Below are 15,301 nucleotides of genomic sequence, written 5' to 3'. Positions count from 1 at the left end.
ATAATATGAAATATTGCCTGATTTCAACCCTAGACTCACCTCTGTAACAGACATTTACATTCTGATTTTAACAGCTATTTCTGTTATTTAAAAGTCTGTCACCGAGGGAAAGGCCAAAAGTCAAGTTCATGGTTCTGTATATGGGACAAAAGTAATCTTAAATTTAAGTTTTAGTACTAATCACATTAAAAACAATAGTGCATGCTAACCCTTGTGTATTTTTTACTATAAACAAAAGGATTTTTCTGACTTACAAAAAGTCTAATGTGCAGTTCTAATTAAGTGCCAAGTATATGTCAGTGTGTTAAAGATTTTACTATGAGAATATGAAGGATAATTGATAAGTGAGAAAATTTATAAGTGATGAAGTTTGCTGTTTTCAAAAAGAAACCTTGCCTAACAAAATTAAAATATGTTGTCAAGGATCACCAATGCTTGAGTGATTGAATAAATCTGAGATTGTAAAATCCTAAGGGCCAAGGCTGATCGAAAGAGAATGAAATAATAAAGCATGAAATGGATGTTTTCATGTTCTTTCAATATTTCTTTCAAAATAAAAGACTAATAGAACAGTAAGACCACTTACAAAAGCATTGTCTTCTGTATATTAACATTTTGCCATATGTTTTATAATTTGAATGTAAGCAAAGCAAGAAGAAAGTGCATTAAATATATGGAAAAATAGTTTGACTAATAGCATAATCAAATCTTATGGTGAATATTTTTATCAATAAGAAAGTTTTAAGTAAAATTATCAATGAGTCACTATAAAAGTGCTTAAATACATTATATTTTGAGTTTTGAATATAATTGTGCTTTCCTCTTGCCAGTAGTAATATTTTTTAAGGAAAAAAATCCAAAAACACATTTTAGGAACGCAACAGAAAATAATGTTAATTTTTTTTTAGTTTCAGAAAGTTTCCATGTGTTTTAACATTTGATAACACTATTCATTTCACTTAGACAAAGAAAATTTTCTCCCCCCTCAGCAGATCATAATTATTAAAGTTTAATTAATGAGACTAGAGGTCTTGATTTTTATAGAGCTCAAGGATGAAGCTTATTCTTAATGGGATTTTTATTATTGCTTTCATATATATTGCTCAAAAGAGTTAAAGCTTTTAAATTAGGGATGTGCAAGGCAAACTTTGTTTATAACTTGTCCCAAGGACTGTAATCCTGATCTGAAACAGCTGCTTTAATAGTGTCATGGGTCCCTGGAGGAAAAGTGGCAGTCACACTGAATGGTGGCTTGGCCTATGGGAGGTTTTGATGTGCATAAATGAGGCTTAGACAGGAGGAGCCAAGACTGGAGGATTACGTTCCCAGTTGTGAAGTGCCCACTCATTACTTCCCTGCAGTGTTACCTGGGACCCCTTCCCAGTCACAGGTCTGGGAGCATTTGGTAATTTGTCTTTAGTATTTATTTTATACAGTAAATTTCTCTCTCTCTCCCCACTTTCTCCCCCCTCTCTCTCTTTCTCTCTGTAGGTTTTAATGAAAGATATTGCCACTCCCATACCAGCAGAAGAGGTGAAAAAAGTGGTCAGAAAATGTCTTGAGAAAGCTGCCTTGATCAATTACACTAGACTCACAGAATATGCCAAAATAGAAGGTCAGTGCAGTGAGCAATTGCCAAAGTGGCAGTGAGAGCCAACAGTGCCTATTAACTGAATTTTCTGTGAGAAGTCCTTTCCTTTCCTGAACAAACCTGTACCATGGCAAAGGGAACTGTCTCATTAAAATCTCAGCTGGTGAACTGAAGAGCTTTTTCCTATTCATTGCCCTAATATGCCTCCTGGGACTCTGCTTGAATGAAAGACCCAGGATTCGTGCTTAAGTTGTCTTTTGTTCTTATTTTGAGTTTTCAAGAAACCAAAAGGTGTTTTCATGGGTTGTATTTTTTGACATTACTGTAAGTATGTCTAACATTTAAACTATGGGCAGTGTATTCTTTTCTGATCAGTAACAGTGTAGTATTACATAATTTTATTTTCTGTTCTACGTTGTCACTCAGAGAAGGAGGAAACTTGTTGATTATTGTGAGGGCTGAAATAAACTGATAGAATTCCCTGCAACTTTTAATTGCTTGCAATATATTGATGCATTTGGAAGATGAGATCTCTTGAGAAGACTGTGCATTTTTTTCTCAAGGTTTTATTTATTAAGGATACTGAGATTTAAGACGTTTAGAAATAAGTAGATTGAAATTTCTGGCAAAAGTCAGAAAATCAGCATTTATTCAATCCTTTGATATAATTAAAATAGAAAAGGCCTCAAATTGTTTGTTCTAATTATCATAAAATTGGCTTGCATGATACATTTAGCATTAACTTAAGGAGGAAAAAAATTTGCAATGTTTAATATAAAAATAAAAATATCTAAAATTAAAAATCTCTAAAAGTATCTAAAAATAAAAGTAAGTGATTCATTAGAAATATTTTAGTAACTTAATATAAAACTGTACTTAATGAATTATAAATTTATTAGTTGATATTAAGATAATTTCATCAAAATTCGGACAATGAAAAAGATTGATTATAATTGGCTGTGTTATGTTCTTTTTTCTTTCCAAATCTGATCAAGCTTTCTAACAAGCATGCGATAACCAACCTCCTGAGTGATTAACAAAAAAGCCATCCCATCACTATAGCAACCAATATTATATCACGAGAGTAACAACATGAAACCTCCTTAGTTACCAGTTTAACATCGTTAATTATGATATCATGTTGTGTTAAAGCAGAAGCAGCGAATATTAGATCATTTGGGGAAAGTGGAAGATAGATTGATTTTCACATTTTGAATACTCATTCAAATAATTTTTATGTTGTGGGAATATTGAGTGTTGTGAGCACAGATTGAAAGAATTGATATAAAAATAGACATATTCAAACCTTTCAAATCTGGCAAAGAGAAAAAAGTTTGTGGACAACCTGAATAAGCACAATGTTGTTTTATCCAAATATTATGTGCCCTATCCAAATATTATGTGCCCTATCCAAAAAGACTGGGAGAATCCTTTTGTTCTTAACTGTCTATTTTAGTTAATATTTTTTGCCGTTACTTGGTCCAAGAATAGTGAAAAGATACATGGTATATTTGTTTATCTCTATTTTCTAGTCATAGAGACCATTTTAATATGGAAAAATGAAGAACCTTCTTTTAGTTTACATAGCCTTGGGCTTCTTTCGTTAATCAGCTAGACAACCGTGTTAACACTGGTGATCAGAAAAATATAGTTAATCTTCTGGATCACTCATAAAAACAAGTCTGTGCTAGAGAAAGCCTATAATAGGACCAAATGGACAGTGAGCAGGGAACTCGACCACCTCGCGCTTTTCTGGAGTCATCTCTCTCTTATCTGCAGTCTAGCGTGAGAATATTCTAGAAAATGGATCCTAGAAATCCAGTTGGGTAGGACTACTGAGCAGTCTCCTTTCAGAAAAACAAAATGCAGGCTTATCAGATGAGAGAAACGATGCTTTTCATTATTGCCCTTCCCCTTTTTTTCTATCTTAAAAAATAAAGTGCTTTTGTTTTGTGCTCAGGATCAGACCAAGAACAAGACAAAATTTAGGTTAGAAATAGGAAGTGGGCTACTTTTCTTTGCTTGGTTGGCCTTCTACATTATGTGAGCAACATGGGTAGAGTTTGCTTTTCTCTTAAATTCTCTTTTCTTATGTTTTAGGCCCAGCAGAAAAGGAAACAGGTAATTCATGTTTGTGCATGCAGTGCCGTTATTTCTAACATGGTGGTGTGTTGTGATACTGATAAATAGCCCTCTCCTTTCCAGGGCTATTAGATTACTTTGACTAAGGTACTGGAAATACTTTGATTTTGTTGCAACTATTGCTAATGCTCTGTAGAGAAAATATAGGCCATTTATCTCTGTAAAAGTTCAGCAGTATTTTTTGGTATGAATTCAAAGCAATACCCCCAAGGCTGTATTAATATTGTGCATTATGTTTTAAGCATGAACCCTAATCTTATTTGGAAGCTGTCGCCAATATCTGAAGGACTCTTACAACTAGAAAAGAGGACCATCTTTCCTTTATCACTCCTGAAATATAAGAGTAAAAGGCATAAATGCTATTAAATACAAAGTAAGCATTCAAAGTTGTTAATCATAGAAATGAGCAGAGATTATGAAATCTCGTTCTCAAGAAATTGCTAGGAAACAGTTCTTCTCTGGGTCTCTGAATTTTAAAAGGTTTTCTTACTTCTTCCTTGTGCTACTTATCACAATTGCAATGAATTTAGTTGCATGTGCTGATATCTGTGTATTCTATCTACCTCGTCTTCAGCCCCTTGCAGGCAGGCTCTTTACTGAACTTGCTCACTGTTGTGCCCCAGCACCCAGCACTGTGCCACTCACGCAACACAGGTCTTCAGTACTTTGGAGAGAGAGAAGAGATTGGTTAGGTAGTTCCATCTGAAAACCATGGAGCACGAGACAAGTGATGATCCTTTCTAGTCCTAATTTTCTCACTTTAGTCAAATTTTGCGTGCAATGTTAGAGGCAAGTTTGCTTGGGTTGTTTTTAACTGAAGGCTTCCATTAAGGGCTCTATTTCTTTTTTCCCTACCTTTTTCAATTCTTTTCCCGTATTTGACCCTAGAAAGTGTCAGAAACAAAACACTCAGAGCCAGGAAAAGGGGAAAGTACACCCCTACAATGATCACTAAAGTGCACTTTAGAAAAAATGAATTAAAAAAAAAAAAAAAAAAAAAAACATGAGGGGCCGGCCCGGTGGCGCAAGCGGTTAAGTGCGCACGCTCCGCTGCGGCAGCCCGGGGTTCGCTGGTTCGGATCCCGGGCGCGCACCGACGCACTGCTTGGCAAGCCATGCTGTGGCGGCGTCCCATATAAAGTGGAGAAAGATGGGCACAGATGTTAGCCCAGGGCCGTCTTCCTCAGCAAAAAAAGAGGACGATTGGCAGATGTTAGCACAGGGCTGATCTCCTCACAAAAAAAAAAACAAAAAAAAAAAACCATGAAACTACGATCCCCTGTTATGACAGCCCATCGTGGTAGCCGCAGCGCCATGCTCTTTAACGGACTTTTTCAAAACCTCTTGTGGCATTTTATTCCCCACAGTATTTCTGTTGTGAAAATAGTTTTTATATAGTTTTCAGACAAGAAGTCCAGGGTCGTTGGTGGCTTTTTCACTGCCATAGAGTAAATAAGTTGGCCAGCTGGCACAAGAGTCCGGTGTCCTGATCCACAGCCTATAGAGGCTATGCTTCTTCCCCCGTGAAATATAAAGGGGTCACAATGCGCCTTCATGAAGGATAGGGTGGAGGCGGTTGCCTGTTCCCATTAAAGAGAGGCAGGGAGAGGGAACGTGCTGTCCCCTCTACACATCACTTCCACCAGATGGAAGCCTTCCCTTCACACGTATTTAACACCCATACCCCTGCTCGACTGTACAGGCCAGTAACGCTAGGAAAAATACTTTTTTAAAAATTAAATGCTTGCGTAGAAAAGAGAAAAAAATCAGTGTAGTCTCAGTAATTTAAGTGGATTGAAGGGAAAGCTAATCTCAGTTGAAGAATGTCCTGAAGTAACAGAAGAGAGGTTTTTAAGAAGTGTAGTTATATTCCTTTAGTTGCATTTGGTTGCACGTTAACAGGGTTATCTAGTAAATGTCCTCGGGGGTGCTTTTAAAAGTGAGTAAAAATGAGAATATCAATTGCATGTGTAAGAGCTCAAATGCTTGATAAGACTTTCAAACAGTACTCTCTTGAGCGTTATAGTCATTATCCTCAGGTAGTTTGTAACATGTAAAGAGTCAAATTCTGCCCAAGATTTATCATAATTTTGTCATCTATTGACTGCCTATTGCCCCAGACGTTTTTTATTTACACTGCTTCAATAGTTCCTTAGACAACTCTAATAAATATTTTACAGAAGAGGTAACTGAGACTTCAGGAAATGTTAGTCACTTGCACAAGGTTATGCTGTTGCTATTAAAATTCAACAGACCTGAGATTTCTACCCATGTCTCTCAGACACCCGAATCCTCTTCATGCTCTTTCCACTGACTGCCCCACCTCCAAGACTGTCTGATTCAAAGTAATGGCAATTTTTGATAAACACCTTAGCGACATCACAAAAGACAAGGGTTGATACTTGTAGGGTCACTTTTTCCAGAAATAATGATATTTAGTAATAAGAGCAAACACTTATGTGCCAGGCACTATTCTAAGTACTTTACATGAATCCATTCATTCCTTACAACAACCCTTTATAATAAATACTATTATTATTCCTTTTTCCAGAAACTGAAGCAGAGGTTACCAGCTACCAGCCAGTCCCTGGTCTCACAGCTAGTAAGTGGGAGATCAGAACCCACTATCTGCCTATTGAGCTGTCATCTTCTTTTCCTGTATCCTCCTCCCTCCCCTTTCTTGGCAAGTTTGTATAGTTAAATATGCACTCAGTTAAAATGCATGGACGTTAGAAAGGGAGTTGAGAACAGTGCTGTCTGTGGAAATATGATGAGAGCCATATATGTAACGTAATTCTAGTAATCACATTAAAGAAATAAAAAGAAATAGGTGAAATTAATTTTAATAATAAAGTTTATTTAACCCAATAGATCTTAAAATATCATTTTAAAATGTATTCAATATGCAAAATTATTAATGGAATATTTTACATTATTTTTTCATAAAATGTCTTTGAAATCCCGTGTGTATTTGACTCGCACATCATGTCTCAGTTAAGAGTAGCTGCATTTCAAGGGCTCATTTGCTGCCTGTGGCTAGTGGCTGCCAAATTGGGCAGCACAGGTCCCTAGTGTAAGGCTAGGAGTTGGACTCCAGAATGCGAATCTTTTTTATTTTTCCCCACACATCTTACAGTGTCAGCTGTTGAAAGTGATTAAAATTCGCAACGTCCACCCAACTCAGAGCGTCTCTCCCTCTTCCCTGCTTTATTTTTCTCTGTAGCACTTATGATCTAACATACAGTATAGTTTGTTCATCCAACTGTTGTTCTAGAATGTTAGCCCCACAAGGGCAGGGCTTTTGTATTTTAATAACTGCTCTATCTCCAGTACCTAGAAAAGTGCCTGGCGCATATTTGTACTCAATAAATATTAATTGAATAAGTGAATGAGTTTATGGCACAGGGAGTGATCAGGCCATTTATAGCATCTGTAAACTGGCAAGCTGGCTTGCAAAAGGTCATTCAAACCAGTCACTGAGTAATTAACAATATAGAGCAAAAACTAACCGCTTAAAAATAACAAGATTGGAAAAACTAAACTGGAATTTCACGTCCTTTTCATGGGAGTAGGGTGCAAGGAGGCGTTAACTCTGGATCACAGAAGCCAGAGGTTATAGATAGGAATTGCATTAGCAGTATCTAGTAATCGAACCTGTTTCAGTTGGTTCTGTAATTCAGCACGATGCTCAGTTTTGACTCGCAGTTCTCTTCTATCCTTGGGAATTCTTCACATTCTCCATTGGCAGCACAAATTTGCAAAGTAAAGGGATTTTACAACTTTGTAATAGATGAAATACAACAAACAACCTCTCTCTAAATGCCTTTATGTCTTTGCTTCTTGGGAATTATTTGCATGTGTTTCATGAGAACAATTTATTTTGAAATCTTGAAATTTCTAGAAAGCTATTTTTTTTTTAATTCTAAGAAATGTTTGAGATTTACACTGTTACAAAATCAACTCGTTTCTTCTTTGGTTTAATTTTATCACTAACTATACTACTTAAGTAATAATAAGATCCTTTCTCTTTATAATCTTGGGTTCAAAATAATACTGAAACTTTATTTTCCCAATAGTGTTTTTTAATCGCATGCCTTGTTGATGCAAATTAGCTATTATTTTTAAAGAAGAAACCATTTTTTTCTTTAATTCAAGGCATTTCTTATAGACAAGAACAACAATAATACATCTCACAACAGCCCCTGCGTTCTCCTGAAAACTACATATCGTATTATGACTTACGATAAAAGCGGGGAGGCCTTCCTTAGCACTTGCCTTGACCTGAGATCTTTTGCATAAATTTGGCACCTAAGCTCATGGTGAATCTGGAAACGTGGAGGCGCCCTAGACAAAAGGTAGCATGAGATGAACAGGCAGAGTCTTTGTGCAGTGAGCATCTGTCTGGGCCCTCTGGTTGCCAGGTTCCCAGGTCTAACCCCAGTGCTCTCATTTTCAGAGTCTCAGATGAACTGGATAGTGATGCTGTCCCCAAGGGCCGTGTACTGTCTTTGAGAGGAGAAGTTGCACTGTGGCAGTCCTGACGTCATTAGGATGTGTTTGCTGTTTGGGTGGCATTTTAATTTAGCACTCCATTGTCAGCGTGTAGTGGTAAATGATAAATAAATAAAATCTGTTCTGGTTAAGGACGTGTGTATATGAAAAACTGCTCAGTTGATGAAAATATTTTTTGTTAGTGAATAGTTTCTGACTAATATTTCTAGGATAACAGTTTTCTCATAAAAGTTTTATATGTTTCCTTATAAATTTGATGTCAAAAATTTTTGAGTATTAATGTTACCTTGAATTCAGGTTACTAATATCTAAATGATACACCTGAAATTTTGCATTCCCATAAGCAGTGGCAACACTCTGCAGTTGGTAATTTGTATATTAAAAGAAACAAAATCCTCACCCTAAAAAGAATACAACAGGCAATTAAAGAATTTCCTTCCTGCCTTTTTGGATAGTGTGGCTTGGATGGAGGGACCTTGGCCTGAAAGTAAAATCTCAGTGACCATTTCTGCTTCTGAGTCACCTAATGATTTAGGGACAAATTGGTTGATACAGTTTCTGGCTCTAAAACAAAGAGACTTACTGTCTTTTTCTTTAGAATATTTGAGAAAATAATACAAATCTGTAAAAAGTTTTTAGTTTGTAAAGCAATGTGTGTATGTGTAGTAAAAACTCATTGCTTGAGCTACACTGATTTAGCATCTGTGATCATCTGGATAGGGACCAAATTAAAATTTATTTTTGCACTATATAAAAGTAAAAGCTGTGGGTATTTTTCAGATGGTCAGTGAACTATTTAAATTTCCCCAGAAGGTAAATTTTTTCTGATAGTCATAAATTACTTTGATTTCTATCATCTATGATACAATTGAAATGTTAATTTTAAACTATTCTTATCAGTATGTTCTCATCAACATATTGAATTAGATGTCTTGAACACCACTTCCTTGCCACACCATTAGCCTTACTCTATGTAGTGTACACGCCGGAAACTATTAAGACCGTATTCCGTTTTAAGTACTAAGTAAGTAATATGAATTCACTTTGGCCTTTTCCACGTCTGATCTGGAATAAATAAGGATTTCTGGTAGGTTTATTTGCCTCAACTTTTCTCCCACCACCTCACCAGCCACTCAAGATAACAACCCACACTACATAGTTTGTGCTCACACCAATTAATTAGCTCATGACAATGTTGACAGATTAATTCCTATGTAGCAAAAGATGTTTTGGGCGCATGAGCAGGAGTTGCAGGCATTATTGACTAGAAGGGGTAGATGAAGACATTATTTGCCTATGTCTGACAGTGCTTTGAAGCTCTGTGTGTACCTCACTGAGCTTAAGACGGAGGAAGAGTGTATTGTGCAGTTGTACAGTAGCTCTGGGCCTCCTCAGGTAACCAACCCAGTGAACAGTCAAATGAGGACTCCAGTGGCAGCATGATGGTGATGCTTGCAATGCTCTCAGGGCCTCTGCATTCGGTATTTACCCCCAGCTTTAGTGACCAAAGGAAAGGAAAAGGGTTCTGTTAACTCTGGACAAACCATGGAGACATTTAAGGACACTGAGCTTGCTTGCTCTCCTCTAAAACTGATTCTGAGTCTGCATTCCTTGAACATCCTTGCTATTTTACCTGAGTTTAATTCTGGGAAAGCATTAGTATGTGTTACTCCATGAAAAACTGCTGGCAGCACTGTCACGCTGCCCTCTGGTTTGGGCCTTCCATCCCTTATATTGGAATTAATATTGCCAGCACTGAAGGATGTGTCATGCCTCTGCTGAGGTGTTCTGTGACCTAAATGAATGGCACCTTTCCTTGATGCATAGTCTCTTTGTCAATAAATCATCCTTTCTCTCCTTTCTATAGTAGTGTAGTATGTGTTAAATAAATAAGGACAGTCTCAATCAGGGATGGTCATAACTAATCTCATATAAAAATGAAAACTTGATTCGATCTTCAACAATGTTCTCATTCCAAATCAGGCTATCATAGGAACTTGATCTTAAGTTTAAATGATACATAAGTTAGGGTATTTGAGGGCAGTCACTTCCTTTCAACCTTGTACGCCTCAGCTTTATAGCTCTATACGTACAAACTACATATAGAGCATCCACACCTACCCATGTCTCCTGTTCTCCACCATCAGGAGGGGAAGTACCTTCCTCTTTAAGGCTGACTCACCCACCCATAATATTGACCCCAATTCCACCTACCTCTTTGTGGGTGGACTTTACTCCATCCTTTATCTCTTCTTTTTCCTGTGGCTTGTTCTTCTGTCTTCTTTCGACATATTTCTCTTCTGTCTATAACCACGGTATCTCCCTAAAAAATGCCTTATCCTGAGCTCCACACCTCCTTCAGGCTGCCATCCAAAGAACAATATATACCCTCCCCTTCATTTCACTCATCTTCACTTCACTTCTCTGCCCCAAGAAGTTTGGCGTCCAATCTCACGAATCTGTCTGGTGGGAATTACCCTAGCCTGGAGTCTGGCTGGTCAGAGGGCGAGTGGAAGGGAGGAAAACTTTTAAATTCTGCTATTGTCTCTCCCTTACATTGCCTTGAGACAGTCAATTCCTTACCTTTTGCCATTGGAATTGGTAGCAGTAGGCCAGGTGGCCAGTAGCTGCGGTGTTATCAAGACAGGGCCCGCAGCTGTGCTGCAGTGAGATATTGATGGAAACAGGAGTGGGCTGAGCCACCCTCAGGCAGTCACCCCTCCACTCTGCATGCAAACCCTCTAGCCTAGTGAATTACAACCTAAGGAGACTGTTGGCCAAGTGCTGCTGCTTTGAATCTAACAGTTTAATGGTAAATCCCTGTCCATAGGAGTTGCTTAATGGATTAGTAGCAAAAGGAAATTATCAGTATTTGTTCTGTATTGCCTGGGACTCTGCGCAGAAGCTTGAGCTGCTCTCTCATCAAAGTCCCTGCAAAGGACACAGGGAAGGGCCTGCCCATCATCCTGTTCTCAGTACCTGCAAATGATCATGAGCTCTCAGTACAAAATAGCTAGACTCCTGAGGAGTACAGCCCTTAGTAAAGGCAATAAAGTAAGTGGTATGTACCATCTGGACCCAATGGAGCAAGAATTTAAATTGAGCACAATATTCTCAAGAGGATATAGGAAAATGCTAGCAATATGATGCAGGAACAAATGAAAATGGAAATATTGGCTATGAAAATAATATGGTTATAAGAAAGATCGGATACAAGATGAATACAGCTGAAGAACTTAGTGACGGGAGATCAGAATGAGGGTAGCAGGAAAGGAGAAAGATGTAGACAATATAAAAGGAAAGCTGAGTGATATGGAGAATAGAAATAAAAATAGAGTAAGATAGACTTCCATCAGACTGATTAAGAAAAAAGATGCAGATACAGTATGAAAGAGAAAAATAACTAGAGACACAAGAGACAGAAAATAATAGAAGAGTATCATAAGCAAATACAAAAATTGAAAGTCCAGATGAAATTGATACATTTCTTGAAAAATTGTATATGGTATAATCAGCATAAGAAACAAAACTTAGGCCAATAAGTTTTAAACAAATTGCAATAGTTATCAAAGACCTCCCATCCCCAAGTCCCTGAGCACGGTTGGTTTTAGAGCCGAGTTCTACCAAACTTTTAAGGAACAAATAATTCCTATCCAAAATAATAATTCATATCCAAAATATTCAGTAGAATAGGAGATGAGTGTAAGCTACTCAGTTTATTTCAAGAAGCAAATGTAATCTTGATTCCTAAACCTGATAAAGACAATAGAGCAAAAGAGAATTATTATAGGCCCATTTCATTGTGAGCATCTATTTCATTGTGAGTAAAATTCCTAGATATTAGCTCACAAAATCCAACCATGTATTGGGAATACATCACAATCAATGGACTTTATTCCAGGAATATAAAAGTAGTTGAACATCAGAAAACTAACAAACTAAAAGCAAAAATCGTATGACCTCAGTAGAAGTTAAAAAAAAAATTGTGAAACAGATCAATACTTATATATGATTTAAAATTATACTGTTAGCATCCTAGAAAAACTTCCTCTGCTCTATAAATCTCATATAGAAAAACACCTACAGCAAATATTTTATGTAATGCAAGTTTAGCAGCATTCCCACTAGGATTAGGAACAAGACAAGTACATACACTATCATTGTCACAATACTGAGAGTCTTGAACAACATAAAAGGAATGAAAAAAATGAATCAAAAGAGTGGAAAGAGAGGAGATAAAAACCAGCATTGCAGGTGAAATGATCATGTCCCTAGAAAATTCAACAGGATCTAAATAGAACCTGTTAGATACAAGAGTTTAGCAGTGTTGCCAGATGTAAAGTCAACCTGCTAAAATCAATACCCTTTCTCCCTTTCTCTACACCAGTGGTTCTTGAACTTTTTAGTCTCAGGACCCATTACACTCTTAAAACTTAACGCAGATCACAAAGAGGTTTTGTCTGAGTGGGTTATATTTACCAATATTTACTATACTAGGAATAAAACTGAGAAATTTATAAAATATTAATGTTTAAAAATAACAGTAGTAAACCCCATTACCTGTCAACATAAAAATTTTATGAAAAAAATTTTTACACGTCTCTTTAATGGCTGCCTTGGAGACAGCTGGATTCTCATGTGCTTTTGCACTAAATCTATTGCAGTATATTATTCTGGTTGAAATATGTGGAAAAAAACTGGCCTCGTACTGATATGTAGTTGGAATAGGGAGGAATATTTTAATTGACTTTTCAGATAATTGTGGGTTTGATTCTATGATATTGCCCCAAAACTCAACAAGTGATAGTTTCTTACAGGTTAATTGCAATGTGGAATCTGAAATCATACCAATGAACTTTTCATACTATTACATTAAATTCAATTGGTTTATCCTGCACTTTGAATAAATCTTTCACCATGAATGATTTTTTAACACCATGTACTGATTGTTTGGAAAATATTGGCCCACTGAATTATGATCATCTTAGTGTTAATATTATAATATTATTAATTATAATACTATAATATCAAAAAATCACCCTTGTTAATATCACCCCTGTCTCATCAGAAGTCTTGAAGTCTTGGGACGCTGTCAAACTCATGACAGAAGTTTTCTAAAATTCTAGTTTTCCTTGAAAGCTCTAATTTTATCATTGGCAACAAATACTGTTTTTTTTTCCTTAAAGTGACAGGTTTACTTCATCTTTCCGAAAATGTCTGCCAAGGACCAAGTCTGAACAACCGTACTTTATAAATAGTCTTTTCAACTAAAAATGGTTCTCTGTGAAAAAAAAAAATTCAGCCCTAGACTCAAACAAGCGCACAAACACTTTTCCTTTAGACAATCACTGTACTTCATTATGCAGAAGTGCTTTATACAAACTTCTCGTTTTGTCATGGATGATATTTTAAAAATGTACACTTAAGGGCAGAGATTCAATAACATTAATAATTCTTACAGTTTCATCAAGGACATTTGATGTAAAAGTAGATTTTTTTTTTCTTGAGTGCATGGTGGTGAAGAACACAATGATGAGTATAATTTAGTACCACAGCCTTCATTCGTGCTGAGGCAACAGTTTTACCCACCATTGCTTTTACACAATCAGTGTAAATATCAAAACAGTTAAAAAGGCAAAAACGTTTCAATATTATTATGAAAACAGTTTGACCTCACAGATCCCCGAAAGATCTTGGGGATCTCCAGTGGACCACTGCTCCACACCATCAATTGACTAGCCAGAAAATATAAACCCAAAATGGTACCTTTTACAGTGACAACCAAACTGTAAGGCGTGCAGGAATTAACTTTGCCAAAAGCATACAGAACTTCCTAGACCTCTAAAGAAAATTTTGAAACTCAAAGGTCAGAGAGAGTAATCTAAATAGATGTAGACAGGGTCCATGCCCTTCAGAGGGATGATGTGATAGTATATAAACTCTTCCCCCAAATTTATCTATAAATTCACCGGAGTATCCTTCAGAATTCCAGGGTTTGTTTTTTTTTTTGAAGACCTTGATAAATTTACTTTAAAATTTAAATGGAAGAATAAAGCGCACCGAATAACTAAGGCAATTTAAGAAAGAAGAAAACGGCCGGGGCCGGCCCGGTGGCGCAAGCGGTTAAGTGCGCGCGCTCCGCTGCGGCGGCCCGGGGTTCACTGGTTCGGATCCCGGGCGCGCACCGACGCACTGCTTGGTAAGCCATGCTGTGGCGGCATCCCATATAAAGTGGAGGAAGATAGGCACAGATGTTAGCCCAGGGCCGTCTTCCTCAGCAAAAAAAAAAAGAGGAGGATTGGCGGATGTTAGCTCAGGGCTGATCTCCTCACCAAAAAAAAAAAAAAAAAAAAGAAAACGGTATGGAGACTTGCCTTGCCAGATGCTAAGACCATATTACAAAGCCTGTGAATGGGAATGCAGAGATAGACTCATGGATAAATGGGGGTCTGATGTGCTTCATCCATAATAAAGTGGGACCACAAATCGGTGGGTAAAGGAGAGGCTGTTTCGGAGATGATGTTAGAAGTAAGGGCATACTAATGGATAAAAACAAATGGAATCCTTCTCTGATAGAAACATGGTGTCCAGAGAGATCAGAGCCCTCAACGTAATGAAGAAAGTATCCACCATCGTGAATTTAGTATTTCTGTTTGTTGTAACTATCCCCAAGTCATACTTTTATCTTTCACTTCCTCGATGATTTTCCAAGTTTAGTATTTGAGTTGAAATAAAATTGTTTTAACTTTCTTATAAAACATAGCATGTTCCATTTTAGTTACTTCCTTTTCTACATAGAATCCTCAGTCAACCATTTATGCTTGAAAAAAATACTTCACACCTTCTGAAGTGATGCCATGAAAGCTCCATGAATCATATGGATTCACAAAGTTTCCAAAGAAAGAAGATTCACAAGAGAATAGGAGGTAACTGCACAAGATAGTGCATCAGGAGTGCTTAATTGAATATATCCCAGCTTCCCCAGGATCTGGAAACATTACCTATATTCTTCCAAAAGCTTCTCTTTGTTGAGTATTTGCCTTCTGTAAAAATTCT

The 15,301-nt window shown here is 37.0% G+C and overlaps 1 protein-coding gene across 6 annotated transcripts in view; it reads left to right on the top strand.

Annotated features, from left to right (window-relative positions):
* The window catches only part of CADPS2 (calcium dependent secretion activator 2), a 495,178-nt gene that overhangs the window by 380,063 nt on the left and 99,814 nt on the right, over positions 1–15,301 (top strand). For 4 of the 6 annotated variants that reach the window (XM_058529077.1, XM_058529069.1, XM_058529040.1 and 1 more), the window contains 3 exons: positions 1,492–1,615; positions 3,692–3,712; positions 6,285–6,335. In XM_058529077.1, the coding sequence (XP_058385060.1) occupies positions 1,492–1,615; positions 3,692–3,712; positions 6,285–6,335 (196 nt within the window). The remainder of the gene's footprint in view (positions 1–1,491; positions 1,616–3,691; positions 3,713–6,284; positions 6,336–15,301) is intronic. The other 2 variants (XM_058529050.1, XM_058529059.1) reach the window with 2 other exon arrangements.

The sequence above is a fragment of the Diceros bicornis genome, chromosome 3 (assembly GCF_020826845.1).
Source record: "Diceros bicornis minor isolate mBicDic1 chromosome 3, mDicBic1.mat.cur, whole genome shotgun sequence".
Taxonomy (NCBI): Eukaryota; Metazoa; Chordata; class Mammalia; order Perissodactyla; family Rhinocerotidae; genus Diceros; species Diceros bicornis.
The sequence above is the reverse complement of the archived record's forward strand: the minus strand, read 5'-3'. Positions and strand labels throughout refer to the sequence as shown.